This window comes from Martes martes, assembly GCF_963455335.1.
Source record: "Martes martes genome assembly, chromosome: 2".
In the NCBI taxonomy this organism is placed as follows: Eukaryota; Metazoa; Chordata; class Mammalia; order Carnivora; family Mustelidae; genus Martes; species Martes martes.
In genome coordinates, this window is record NC_137889.1 from 95,536,210 (window position 1) to 95,551,475 (window position 15,266).

General features: G+C 36.6%; 1 protein-coding gene across 1 annotated transcript in view; it reads left to right on the top strand.

Moving 5' to 3' along the window:
• Window positions 1-13,349: 13,349 nt before the first annotated feature.
• Window positions 13,350-15,266, top strand: part of SMARCAD1 (SNF2 related chromatin remodeling ATPase with DExD box 1) — a 77,566-nt gene continuing 75,649 nt past the window's right edge. The window contains exons 1-2 of the mRNA XM_080796775.1: window positions 13,350-13,456; window positions 14,101-14,309. Of these exons, the coding sequence (XP_080652901.1) occupies window positions 14,120-14,309 (190 nt within the window). The 5' untranslated portion in view covers window positions 13,350-13,456; window positions 14,101-14,119. The remainder of the gene's footprint in view (window positions 13,457-14,100; window positions 14,310-15,266) is intronic.

Sequence of the window (15,266 nt, forward strand, 5' to 3'; positions counted from 1 at the left end):
AAAACTTGAATATCCTGTGATTATCCTGTTCCTTGCCATCTTTTCACCCATTCATTTTACCATTATCCATTAATGATTCTTCCCTAAATTATAATTTGAAGAATGCATAGTAGTGATTTTCTAATTTCATTCCTCTGAATTTATTAGTTTGAAAGAAGCATTACTGAACCAAAGACATAGGCTTCAATAAAGAGTCATGGATGACATATTTATAGTTATCTATAAGGAGTACAATGAATTGGGGCACCTGGGTGGCTCAGTTGTTAAGCATCTGTCTTCAGCTCAGGTGGCTCAGTTCTTAAGCATCTGTCTTTGGCTCAGGTCATGATCCCAGCGTCCTGGGATCAAGTCCCACATTGGGCTCCCTGCTCCGCGGGAAGCCTGCTTCTCCCTCTGTTGAAGAATTAATAAATTCATTAGAATGAATTTATTACATTCTTTTGTAAAGATAGACCTTTAGTCTTACTGTACTCCAATTCAGTGCTATATAACAACAAAGTCTATAACTGCTTAAGAACTTTTAATCCTATCCTCTGCCATGAGGGTTAAGAACAAACTTCATTACATGGCCTCCATAGGACTTCAGCCATTTCTATCCTTGTCATAAATGTACCTCTCTGTTGGTTAATTTCTATTCCTTCCTTCAGAACTCAGCTGTCACTTTCTCCCTGGCTTCTTCCACGAAAATCATAAGAGCCCCTCTAGCACCCTATACTTTCACTATTAAAGCACAATTTGTACTATTTGGTAATTTATGATTAATTGTCTTCCTGACGAAATTAAGTCCTCTGAGGAAAGGAATCAAATCAGCCTTGTTCATTCTTCTATCTCTCATCACTTCTCATAGTCCTTGGCACAGCATAGGCACAGAATAATGATTAAGCACATTAACAGAAGTTACATACTATACTAAATCTATTATGTACTTTGTAATTTATTATTGATTTACTGAATTTATGGGGGTAATTTTAATTAAAAGTAATTTTTCACATAATTTGCTTACTGGGAGTCTAACTCCTAAATGAGGTGAATTTCACTTTAAAAATCACAAATATTTACTTGCTATTAGCTCTATGCCAGGCCCTGCCCTAAATATGAATTATTTCAAATTTAATTCACAGAAACTCTTTAGTATGGGTACTATTTTCCCTCCATTACAGATGAGGTAATTAAAAGAATATTACAACACTAATCAACAGAAGAGATGGGATAAGGTGTCTTTAATCTCATAATGAGTTTGTAGTTTTTAAACTGCTTTCTTATGAAGAATTCATTGTACTCTCTTTTTTAAAAAAATATTTTACTTATTTATTTGACAGAGAGAGAGAAAGAGAGAGAGAGAGAGAGAGAAACAGTGAGAGAGGGAATACAAGCAGGGGGAAGCAGCAGAGGGAGAAGCAGGCTTCCTGCGGAGCAGGGAGCCCAATGCGGGACTTGATCCCAGGATGCTGGGATCATAACCTGAGCCAAAGACAGATACTTAACAACTGAGCCACCCAGGTGCCCCAATTCATTGTACTCCTAATAGATAACTATAAATATGTCATCCATGACTCTTTATTGAAGCCTATGTCTTTGGTTCAGTAATGCTTCTACTTTCAAGAATACAGACATGAATAATGTAAAGCATTTATAATATTATCAAATAACTAAGTAGGAACAATCCACAAACAACATATATTGCACAAAAATGTAAAATGTGAAAATTGAATTTATCCCCAGAATTGTGTTTTGACTAAGTCTAAATAGATATGGCAGTAAGAATGGCTGAAGGAAAAGAATAACTTATTTTATTTTGGAAAGTCTTGGTAAAGACCAATTCAAGAAGAAAAAATTTATATAAAGAACTGATTAGAATTATACAGTTTGAGTTAAATATATGGTGGAAAATGATATTTGCACAGTGGCAGATGTAAAAGGATAATTTCAAAGCAAGCATTACTACAAGAAAATGAGATAACATAAGTACAGATGTGGAAAGTTTTGACTGGATGTGTGAATTGAATGTTTCAAAGTATCTAGCACCATCCTGACATTGTGGGTGTAGAAAATGACAAAATGATGACCACACAGTATCATGAGGAAACTGTGTAAAGTCTTGTGTATTTGTGTATGTGAACTCAAGTTCTGGTTGAAAGTATCCTGACAATTTTAAGACATAATTAACTACAAAAAGAAAAAGAGAAAAAAATTAGGATGAAAAAATCAAATAAGGAAAAGATACAACATAAGATTTTTTCTTTAATGGGAAATTATTGACTATCAAGCATTATATATTTTTAATGAAATTAATTTTAAGATTTAATAAAATCAAATTCCATTCTAGATTTGAGAATAAAAATTTTCTGACTAAACTACTTTACTTCATGTTTGACTTTTATAGCAGGATCATAGAGTCTTTCTTTTAATTCCAAAAATTAATATTTGAAAGTTTAATCAGTTTTCCATAGGCCTTTCTTTTTTTTCTTCCAAATTTTTATTTAAATTCTAGTTAGTTAACATGTAGTATAATATTGGTTTCAGGAGTAGAATTTAGTGATTTGTCACTTACATATAACACTCAGTGCTCATCATAACAAGTGCCCTCGTTAATAACTATCACCCATTTAGCCCATCCCCTACCCGCTCCTTCCATCAAACTTGAGTTTATTTTCTATTATTGATTTCAATTTCAGTTCTCAAAAACTGAGAGCTTTTCCTCTACTGTCAGTAACAAGACAGGAATGTCCACTCTCACCATTGTTATTTAATATAGTACCAAAACTCCTAGGCACAGCAATCAGACAACAACAACAAAAGGCATCCAAACAGGCAAGAAAGAAAGAAAACTTTTATTATTTGCAGATGACATGATACTTCATGTAGAAAACCTGAATGACTCCACCAAACAAACAAACAAACAAAAAAAAACTGTTAGAACTGATAAACATATTCAGTAAAGTCGCGGATACAAAATCAATATACAGAAGTCTGTTGTATTTCTATATACCAGTAATGAAGCAGCAGAGAAATTAAGGAATCAATCCCATTTACAATTGCCCCCAAAACAATAAGATGTCCAGGAATAAACTAAACCAAAGAGATAAAAGACCTGTGCTCTGAAAACTACAAAACACTGATGAAAGAAATTGAAGATGACACAAAGAAACAGGAAAACATTCCATGCTCATGGATTGCAAGAACAAATATTGTTAAAATGTCTATACCCAAAGCAATCCACACATTTAATGTAATCCCCACCACATTTTTTACAGAGTTAAAACAAACAGTCTTAAAATTTGTACGGAACCACAAAAGACCTGAATAGTCAAAGGAGCCTTGAGGGGGTGGGGAAGCAAAACTGGAAGCATCACAATTTCAGCCTTCAAGTTACATTACAAAGCTGTAGTGATCAAGACAGTATGGTACTGGCACAAAAAGAAACACGAAGATCAGTAGAACAGAATAGAAAACCCAGAAATGGATCCATAACTATATGGCCAATTAATCGTCAACAAAGATTAATTTCCAAAGCAGGAAAGAACACACAATGGGAAAAAGATAGTATCTTTAACTTGTGAAAACTGGACAGCAAAATGCAAAAGAATGAAACTGGGCTACTTTCTTACACCATACACAAAAATAAATTCAAAATCAATTAAAGACCAAATTGGAGACATGAAACCATTTAAATCCTAGAGGAGAACACAGGCAGTAACCCCTTTGACATCGGCCACAGCAAATTCTTTCCAGATATGTCTCCTGAGGCAAGGGAAACAAAAGCAAAAATAAACTCACTGGAACCTCATCAAAATAAAAAACTTCCGCACAGGAAGGAAACAATCAACAAAATGGAAAGGTGACCTTTGGAATGGGAGAAGATATTTGCAAATGATATATCTGATAAACAGTTAGTATCCAAAGTAAATAAAGAACTTACAAAACTCAACACCTAAAAAATGAATAATCCAATTAAGAAATGGACAAAAGATATGAATAGACATGTTCCCAAAGAAGACATACAAATGGCCAACAGATATGTGAAAAGATGCTCAACGTCACTGATCATTAGGGAAATACAAATCAAAACTATAATGAGATATCACCTCACATCTGTCAGAATGGCTGAAATAAAAAAACTCAAACAACAATTGTTGGCAAGGATGTGGAGAAAAAGGAACCCTCTCGCACTGCTGGTGGAATTGCAAATGGGTACAGTCACTGTGGAAAACAGTATGAAGGTTCCTTAAAAAGTTAAAAATAGAACCACCTTATGATCCAGCAATTGCACTACTAAGTATTTACCCAAAGAATACAAAAGTACTAATTCAAACATACTATTTACAGCAGCATCATTTACAATAGCCAAATTATGGAAAGAGCCCAAATGTCCATCAACAGATAAATGAATAAAGAAGAGGCACACACACACACACACACACACACACACACACAAACACACACATGAATATTACTCAGCCATAAACAAGAATAAAATCTTGCCATTTGCAAAAATATGGATAGAGCTAGAGAATATTATGCTAAATAAAATAAGTCAGAGAAAGACAAATACCATACGATTTCACTCATATGTGGAATTTATGGAAGAAAACAAATGAGCAAAGGGAAAAGAGAAAGAGAGAGGCAAACCAAGAAATAGACTTTTTACTATTGAGACCCAGCTGATGGTTAACAGAGGGGAAGTGGGTGGGTGGATGGGTTAAATAGGTGATGGGGATTAAGGAGAGCACTTGTCAGGATGAGCATCAGATATTGTATGGCAGTGTTGAATCACTACATCGTTACACCTGAAACTAATATTACACTCTGTTAACTAACTGGAATTTAAATTAAAAATTTTTTAAAAAGACCCATACAGGCATGGAATAATCATGAATTCCACCAGTTTTAAGGATTGAGGATCTCTTTGTCATAATTTCTCAATGTAAAAAAATAAAAAATCCCCAATGTGAATTTCACAGAGCACTAGGAGCTCCATGAATCTCCTGAAATTATGTGTAGTCTATCACATGCATATGCAGGTTTTGGAAGGCATTCCATGGCTATTTATTTACTTGTTTGAGAGAGAGAGAGAGGGAAAGCATGTGTGTGCAAGCATGGAGGGGGTAAAAGAAGGAGAGAGACAATCTTAAGCAGGCTCCCTGCCCAGCACAGAGCCCCACGCAGGGCTTGCTCTCAAGACTCTGAGATCATGACCTGAACCGAAATCAAGAGTCAGATGCTTAACCAACTAAGCCACCCAGGTGCCCCTCCATGACTTTTTAAAGATGAGATTCTCAAAAGAGTTTCATGACCATCCCCTCTACCTCAAGAAATTAGGAATTACTACTCTGGGAAAGAAGTATTTGCTTACAAACTGGTAATATTTGTCTCAGTCTTGTTACTAAGGAAGCAAGATCTACTTAGTTTTATGATTTGGTATCTTGTCTTTTCCATTTCATATTTGTGTGTGGGAGCTAAGATTAGTTTACACAAGTTTCCATTACCAATTAGGTGTGGTTCACATTTTTAAGGTATCAAGTTAAGAAGGGATCCAGGTCTGCAAATCCCATTTTTAATCTCTGTTGCTGTTTATTATTTTGTTTGGCTTTTTATTTAATTCAAATTTGGAAGGATTTCCTTGAATTGGTTCATGATTTTATTTTGGTAAATATAAAGCAAAAAGAAATAAAAATAAAATTTCCACGAAGTCTTTCCTCCTATTTAATGAGGAAATTTGAGTCTTCTATAAAACATTTTCACTGGGCCTATTTCAAAGCTAACAAGTAATTAACAAGATTTTGGCAGCTGTATTAGTCAGGAGTCTATGGAGAAACAGAACTGGTAGTATATGTAAGTATACAGAAAGCGATTTATTATGAGGAATTGACTTACTCAACTTCAGAGGCTAAGAATTCCCTCTACAAGCTGGAGATCCAGGGAAGCCGGTGGTATATCTCCAGTCCAAGACCCAAATCTGAAGGCCTGAGAACAAGCTCAAAGGCAAGAGAAGATGGATGTCCCAGGTCAAGCAGAGAGAGTGAATTTGCCCTTCTTCTACCTTTTTCTTCTATTCAAGCCTTAAAGAATGAGGTGATATCCACCCACATTTGTGAGGGCAATCTTCTTTAGTCAGTCTACCAATTCAAAGGCTCAACTCTTCCAAAAACACTCTCAGTGGACCCATTTAGAAATGTGTTTTACCAGAAATTGATACATAAAACTAACATCACAGCAGCTGTACATAAATATTTATTTTAACTTAAAAGGTGAATTCTATCCCCATAGGGACGCTTGAAGCAATCATTTGTTTCTGAAATCTTAGTCACCACATTTGAGTAGTCCTGCTGACAAAATTCTACTTTATAATCTGTTATTCTAGAAACTTCATCTTAATTACCACATTGAATCACCTTCTACAAATTAGAAATGATATGCTTTTTTGTGACCAAGTATATATTTCTAAAAAGAGGTGACTTTTATTTGTACTACTGAGAAAGAGAAATTAGATACTATTGTGGGAAATAATTCTTTTGGCAAGGAAGACAGAAAGAAAGTATGAAGACACACTAAGTATTAAATGTTGATTTCTGGACTCAGCCACTCCAAACTTGAGGGGAACAGGAAATGAGCCTAAGATTTTCAGTTTCTGAGTCTAGGTATTTCGAGACAGGAAAATAAGTAACATTTTACTTCTAACTGGAAGAATCAGTATACTTGAAACAAAATGTAGGAAAATATTTGTATATGTTCTAATTATTCTCTATTACTGCACAACAAAAATAACCCCTGAATTTACTGGTTTAAAATAATAGCCACTTTATTATATCTTAAGATTCTGTAGGTCAGAAATTTGGGCCACACTTGCTGAGTGATTCCAATTTTATCATTTCTTTCTACTTACTAGTTGGAATACTTTTTTAAAATAATTTTTTAAAAGATTTTATTTATGTGACACAGAGAGAAAGATCACAAGTAGGCAGAGAGGCAGGAAGAGGGGGAGGAGAAAGCAGGCTCCCTGCTAAGCAGAGAGCCCCTTGTGGGGCTGGATCCCAGGACCTGAGACCATAACCAGAGCCAAGGCAGAGGCTCAACCCACTGAGCCACCGAGGTGCCCCTAGTTGGAATACTTTTATAAAGAAACATTTCCTTCATCTATTCTTTGATTACCTAGTAGAAAAGTAAAGGCAATATAAAAGCTTGATTCTTTTCCCACACTTACCAGTTTTCACAATAATGAATTATCTTTTCCTTCCATTCTCCAAAAACACCAGGCTTTAAAAAATACCATAAAGAACTCATGAATTTAAACACATTTGATCACTTTCAAATAACTGAAATTTTTAACCTTACTCAATTTCAAACTTCTCCATCAATGGCCAGTAGTAGGAGCCTCTTTGAGTTGGCTCCTGAATCTTTTTGACATGATGTTAGTGGTCTTTGATAACTTTTTTGCTTTTGGTATAGGAAGATATTCCAGGCTCATCCTGTACATTTCCTTTCCTAGAATGGTGTCTGTTCTTTTTCCAGGAAGGATGGGTGTGTGTGTGTGTGTGTGTGTGTCTGTGTGTGTCTGTGTATCAAACTTCATAGGTCCCTGCAGATATTTCCAATTCAAATAAAAGACCACTCTGCATTCTAGGATTTGCACTCTAACCTCTTTCTTTCTCTTCTTAAAAATTTTATTTACGTATTTGGGAGAGCGATTGAGTGAGAGAGAGCTCACAAGCAGGGGGAGAAGGTAGAGGGAGAAGCAGATTGCCCACTGAGCAGGGAGCCCAATGTGGGACACAATCCCAGGACTCGATCATGACCTGAGCTGAGGGCAGATACTTAACTGATTGAGCCACCCAGATGCCCCACACTCTAACATCTTTCTATCACATCTGTACCTCCTTTCTTCTACTTGAAAATCCTGGCTTCTAAAGAAATAGGATATAATGGAGTTATTTATTTGCTTTATTCAAAAATGTACACAGAAAAGTCTCAGAATAACAATACTAATATACTTATTCCAATACAATCACTGAAAAATTAAAAAAAAATTTTCATATGTTCCTACCATTCACTTCCAATTTTAAAAGGTGTGCACCAACAGATTATATAACCATTATATGCTGTTCTTTTCCTTTTAAACCTCTTACTGTCTTTGTTCTACAAATAACCATATATCTAATGTTCAATATCTGTCCTTTTGTGTTGTTAGTACAGATATTTTGGTTTTACGAAGTTCATTCTCTAATAAATTCTGTAGGAGTGCTCATGAGAATAATACCCACAGAGTTCTTGCATGATGTTAAGAGTCCATTTGTGTCTTTATATTTGAAAAGCACTTTTGCTCAATATAAAATCCTTGGATCACATTTTATTCCTTTGAGCCTCCTATATACAATATTCCATTTTCTTTTAGCATAAAAGTTTGCTATTAAAACTATAATAATAATATAATTTTCTTTCTTTTATTTTTGTCTAAATGTTGAAGGAATTAAAAAAATTTAAGTCTAAATTTTACTAGAACAGGGCTTGGTATTTGCCATCTTGGTTGATATTTTGGGGTAAATGATGTGCTCTTCCAATATACGGTTTCAAATCTTTGATATTTTCAGGGAATGATTTTTGAATTATAGTTTTTAGTTCTTCCACATTTTTGCTTCTGTAATGATTCCTATTATAATTATGTTGGATCTTCTTTGCTTATCTTCAATATTTATTATTTTCTCTTGAAATCTATTTACCTTCCTATTTTTATGTTTTTTTCCCCCTTTTCACCCTTTCTCTTTAGGCATTATCTGTTATGTTTATTTAACTACATGTTACATCTAGTTTAATTTTCATCTCTGAAATATTTTTTTTCTTTTACTTTTCTTCCATTCTTGAATGGTATCATCTATTTCCTGAGTTGTTTTTTTTTTTTGTTGTTGTTGTTAATTCTAATTCAAGGGGTGCCTGGATGACTTAGTTGGTGGAGCCTGCAACTCTTGATCTTGTGATTTCAAGCCCAAGACTGGGTGTAGAGCTTACGTAAAAAAATAAAACAAACAAAACATATTTTAAAAATATTTTGGTTTATGTTGTTCTTCCATGATGTAATATTTTGAAGATAATCAGCTTATTTTAAAGTTTATTTGTGGTTATCTGTATGCTTAGGCATCTTATGTAGTAATTAATAGCATCCATTCCATCAACACATATTTATTGAGCATGTACTATGTGCAGATAGGCATTGTAGCCCAAAGTTGAACCACCCTAGCTGATCAACATTATTGTTTTATACAACTAAAATTTTGTGTGTTGATGAATATACCATATTTATAATTATTTATAATTATTAATTATAATTAATTATAATTACTAAGTCCTAACTTTATTTAGTTTCAACAGAATACTTCTATACCATGAATTCTGCATTCTTCTTGACCCTGTCACCCAAATTTATGTTTTTAGGAACAGTTTAACAAAGATGTATTTCAAGGAATTAAAAGTTTGCAATTTTTTTATCCATAAATGAGTAATGTACACATAATCTAAAAAATGACTGAGTTACAATCTTTTCCCTCTAGATCTCTGTAGTTGTTTCATCATTACCTTCTGGTATTTAGTTCATTGGACAAGTTTTTTGTTTTTTTTTAAGATTTTATTTATTTGACAGAAAGAGATTAAGCACAAGCAGGTTGAGCAGAAGAGGAAGAGGGAGAAGCAGGTCCCCTACCAAGTAGGGAGCCCAACGTGGGACTTGATCCTATGACCCTGGAATCACGACCTGAGCTGAAGGCAGACACTTAACTAACTGAGCCACCCAGGCGACCCTATTAAGCAACTTTTTTGACTGATTTTTTTTTTTTGTCTTTTTGTACGCTGTTTTTTCTGAAAAAAAAAAAAAATTGCAATACATTTTTTTTTAATTCTTGAAATTAAAAAACATTCTTTAGGACATTTTTAGTGTCTACTTTCCTTGTTTTTGTCTTGAATACCATGAGCATTTTCAGTTGCATATTAATGAGAGCTCAAGAAATTTTCTATCTTATATTTTCATTATTTATTCTGCTCCTTTTGTGTGTATTCTGTTCTTTGATATTAATTCATCAAAGTTTGCTTCTCAGTCCTCTGAATCCTATATTTATCATCTCTTTAAATCTCATTGGTTCACCTCTTCATTCTAGGGGGAGAGGTGGTTTTCAAACTTTCTTCCTTTTATCAATTATTTAGTATTTTTAGTCACTTTTAAAAAAGTGTTAGGCTTAGGGGTGCCTGGGTGGCTCAGCAGGTTAAGCCTCTGCCTTTGGCTCAGGTCGTGATCTCAGGGTCCTGGGATCAAGCCCCATATTGGGCTCTCTGCTCAGCGGGAGCCTGCTTCCTCCTCTCCTCTCTCTGCCTGCCTCTCTGCCTGCTTGTGATCTCTCTCTGTCAAAAAAATAAATAAAATATTTTTTTAAAATGTTAGGTTTATTGAGTTATAACTTACAAGCAGTAAGATTAAGCTTTTTAAGTCTATAGTTGAGAATAAGATTTCACAAATATATTTAGTCAGCACTATAATCAGTGCACTCTGGGCAAGAAGAGAATGAGATAAGCAGGACACCAAGGACTGAATTTTGGAAAATCATCATATTTATGGTCAGAGGGAAGAAAAATCAGAGGACTAGTTTTAATCCCAATTCCTGCTATCATTCCAGAAGATTTTACATTCATATTGATAATCCTTCTGCCCTTTTGCCCCCCATTATATACTGAATAGTGCTCCCCCAAATTCATATGCTGAAGTCCTAACCCCAAGTATCTCAGAATGTGACTACACTTAGAAATAGGGCCTTCAGAAATGTAGTTAAATTAAAATGTGGTCTTTTAAATTGTGAAATTTATTCACAAGTACAGAGGGAAGATTACATAAAGACACAGGGAGAAGATGGCCAATGAGAGAGGCTTGAAGCAGATCCTTCCCTTATGGTCCTCAGAAACCAACCCTACTAAGACCTTGATATCAGACTTCCAGCCTTCAAAGCCATGAGAAAATTAAATTTCTGTTTTGTAAGCCATCCAATCTGCAGTACTTTGTAATGGCAGTCTGTGTACTTTGCTATACATTCTCTTAACCTTTTGATCCACAATCAAGCAAAATCCCAATCATGGAAAATTCTAATTCTCCCAGGTCAGTGAATGCTAAAGACATCCCACCCTTAGAACTGGGCAAGAGCGGTGCCTGTACTGCACGTATTGCTTTACAGAACACAATTTGGCCCTTTTCCTGCTATACCGAACCCTAAAGAGTAAGGAATCTGTGGGGCCAAAAAGACAGGTTCACTCAGAACCTATATCTTCAATTTTAGACAATGCTTTTGAGTAGCAGTTGGTCTTTAAAACCTCAGCTCACACAGCTCCAAAAAGGCAAGGAGTGACCTTTCCCCAGGTCCTCTGTGCTAAGGGCCAACAGTGCTTCTAGTATCTAAATCCTTAGACCAAACATGTAGTAAAAAAGCTCCCAGCCCTAAGAGGTGCCTTAGCAGTGGTGTGGGAGTAGGCTTGCCAAGTAAAATACAGTATACCTTATTAAATTTGTATTTCAAATGGACAAGTAAGTTTTTAGTACAAGCAAGTTCCAAATATCACATGGTACATACTGACTTTAAAAGGTATTGTTCATATAAAATCCAAACTTAACAAAATAGCCTTTTAAAAAAATTTTTAGCAATATAGGAACCCTAGGTGGAGTCATAGTTGGGCATCTGAGCTGGGTGTTCATATGCATGAGCACAACGCCCCTAATGGTATCAAACTGAGTGAGAGGACATGATACAGGGAAGGCAGGATACATGCGCCAACTAGTTCTCCTGCTATTATCCATTCAGTCCAACACAGAAATTCTAAATTGAACCTGGCTTTCCAGGTCATTTTCAAAATAGGACAATAAAACAAAATTTATTTTTACATTTTGTTAACTGTATTTATGTTTAAATATTCAGGCATATGATGTTTGGGTCTCTATTTTCACTCTTGCTCCAACTGTACAAATGTCAAGGGGTTAATACTATGTTGCAGAAAATTGCCTTAAGAGGTCAGTGGTATCATCAACCACATTTAAAAGATGAGGAAGCTAAGGCTTAAAGACGTTAAATATAATTTGCCACAGTCATTGAGCTAGTGGAATCCATTTTCAATGTTAGATCTGTCTGAATATAAAGCAAATATTCTTTTTTAAAATTACATGTAGTGAATGGTGACTGCATTTAATACTGTATTGTATATTAGAAAGCTGCAACAAGTAGATCTGAGAGCAAATATTCTTTATCACCAACAATAATTTACTATATATACATTGACATACGTTTTGATACCATCAGTATACCTGGAGGCATAAAGCTGGTGAATTTCATGGGCTATCAAAAATAGGTATAACAAGGGGCGCCTGGGTGGCTCAGTGGGTTATAAGCCTCTGCCTTCAGCTCAGGTCATGATCCCAGGGTCCTGGGATGGAGCCCCACATCTGGCTGTCTGCTCAGTGGGGAGCCTGCTTCCCCCTCTCTCTCTGCCTGCCTCTCTGCCTACTTGTGATCTCTGTCTGTCAAATAAATAAATAAAATATTTTTTAAAAAGTAGGTATAATGAAATCACACTTGTTCAGGCTTTGATCCTGAATTTATGGGTCTAGACACTTAATTGTATAAGTGTACCCGCATTTGATAAAACTGTGGGTTCATGTTATAATTATACAGTTCAAAACACTGATTTATAAAATAGAATGCCAATTTAAGTCACAATGACCAGTGTGTTTGGTAGAATAATGATTTGTAGTAATTTCTCTTTAAGGGAAATGCCAGCCAGAGGACCAAATTAAAACAGAAAACTGCCTGTTCAGCCTAATGTTAGAACAAAAAGGGTAAATATCCTTAAGGTAGTATTTCCGTCAAGATAGGTGAATTGTCATATTCCACTCTAAGAATAATCCAGTCAACAGTGGGGAGGCAGTTCATATGCTCTGAAGCTCAACACACCCGGGTTTTTACTTCTTACTGTTTAACATTTGCAGGCCTCAGTTTTCTTATTATGTAAAAAAAGCTTCTTGTAAGGGTTGAGATTATTCATGCAAAACATCTAGCACACTATTGCCATCATACTATGTATACATTATACAAAATATTATACATTATATCAAATGTCATATTATTTATTATTATGTTATTGCTATTGTGCAATTTATCATTGTTCTATTTAACAACTCTTGCTAACCTGGAAAAACAGGCCATAAGCGCGCTTCCCAGGCGTAGAGGCGGGTACGAGTTACCATGGCAACAGCGCGCGCCTACACATCTTCCGCTCGCGCGTCGCTGGAAAAGAAAAAAAGCCCAAGCTGCGTGTTGCGTCATCACCGCGCGCTCGTTTGGGCTCTCCGTTTTGGAAGGTCCCGGCCCGGCTACCGTCGCCCCCCCGCCAGGAATTATTTTTTCTTTCAACCTTTGTTACATCGCATCGAGCCTGCAAGACTGTAAGTACTAAAGAAAGAAAGAGGGCGAGCGAGGTAGCATTAAAAAAGTAATGCCGCAGCACACTCCCCACCTCTGAACCCTCCCTATGTTTTCTTGATCCTATCAGCTTCCTCTCAGCTGGGTTCGCGCCGCGTCAACTTCCGGGCGGGTGCCCGCCAGCACGGCCTCCGCCGCTCCCCTTCTTTGGCCCCTTTGTGTCCCCGCAGTATCGAGGCGCGGGCCCTGGCACGTCCTTTCTCGAGGCAGGGAGCACCATAGTGCAGGGAGCCTCTCACTGTGGGCGGGCGCGCGGCCCGTAGGGGGGTTAGAGTGGGAACGTGCCTGCGCGTGCTGGGGTAAGAGGAGGTTGCACGAGGGTCAGCGTGTGGTTCGAGGAAGGAGGGGCGGGGCGGGGAGGGGGGAGACGAAGGGGGGTAGAAAGAGCAATGGAAATTTTTAAAAAGATACTCCTGTCCACCTTCTGATTATTGTGGCCTAACAATGAGGCGCAGCCATAATAGTCATCCTGTGCCATGTTTTCGTGCTCTTAATTGCCTTGGGAATGAACTGCTAAGGCTTTGTATTTTATATTGTTTTCATGGCCTCTGTTTCTCTTTTTATTTTCTTCCTGCAGATAGTTCATTTAAAGTTCTTAATTCCACAGGGTGGTGGTTTCTGCCAATATGAATCTTTTCAACTTGGACCGTTTTCGCTTTGAGAAAAGGAGTAAGATTGAGGAAGTGCCCGAAGCAACCCCTCAACCCACCCAGCCTGGCCCTTCTTCACCAATTTCTCTTAGTGCTGAAGAGGAGAATGCTGAAGGGGAAGTTAGCAGGGCAGGCACACCTGATTCAGATATAACTGAAAAAACAGGTGAGTTACAATGTTGCAAAATGATGTAGCATCAAGAGGTATTTTTTGAGAGAAAGAAATTCTAATATTCTTGATGTAATACATACTAATACATTGTCCTCTACCTTGTCCTTTAAAATACCGCTTTGCTGCCAGAGGCACCATATACCTGCCATGAACTGAACATCTATGGCTTCTTCAGTTTTATATGAAGTTCTTGGAATATGACCCAGTGATGGAAGGGTCATATTTCATCACTGGGTAGCTGATGGAATATGGTAGGATGGTAGCTGAATTTAGGTCATCCTTAGGTCAGAGTAGTTGCTTCTGGAAGATAAACTAGGTGATTCAGACTAATGATGTAGACTTTGAGTCTGTTATTTGGCCAGGTATTTACATCTCAGTATTTTTCCAGGAAACACTGCTCACTTACTATGAACCAGACTTTAGACTCAGGGTGCTTGAAGACAACCTCTGGACAAATGAAGAGCAGATCACATTCAGATTTTGCCACTATTTGACTTCCTGGAGATCCCCAGGGTGCGAATGAATAATTGGTATTCTTCAAGGTGAAAGAACCATTTCGAACCTCTTCAGCAGATTGTCCCAGACAATGGGATTTGAGAGGAAGCCAAAAATTAGCATTTCCATCTTAGTCTGTGTTCTTTGAACAGTGAACAGGACATATTTGAACTCATGTTTTAGGCACTGTGCTGTGTTTCATTCTCTCATCTGATTTGTACGGCAGGCCTACAAGATGATACCCACATTTTGCAGAAATGAGACCCAGAGAGGTTAAGTTGTTACGAATTTGATAAAACCTGGAACTCACATCCAGTCAGTCTAGTTCCTGAGCATAAACTTTTAATTGTTTACACTGTGCAGTTTCTTATGAAGGGTGGAAGGAATATTAGAAGTTTTCTTTTAATGTTTATTTTAGTGATACCTTTTTAAATGCAAAACTCAATATTTCCCGAG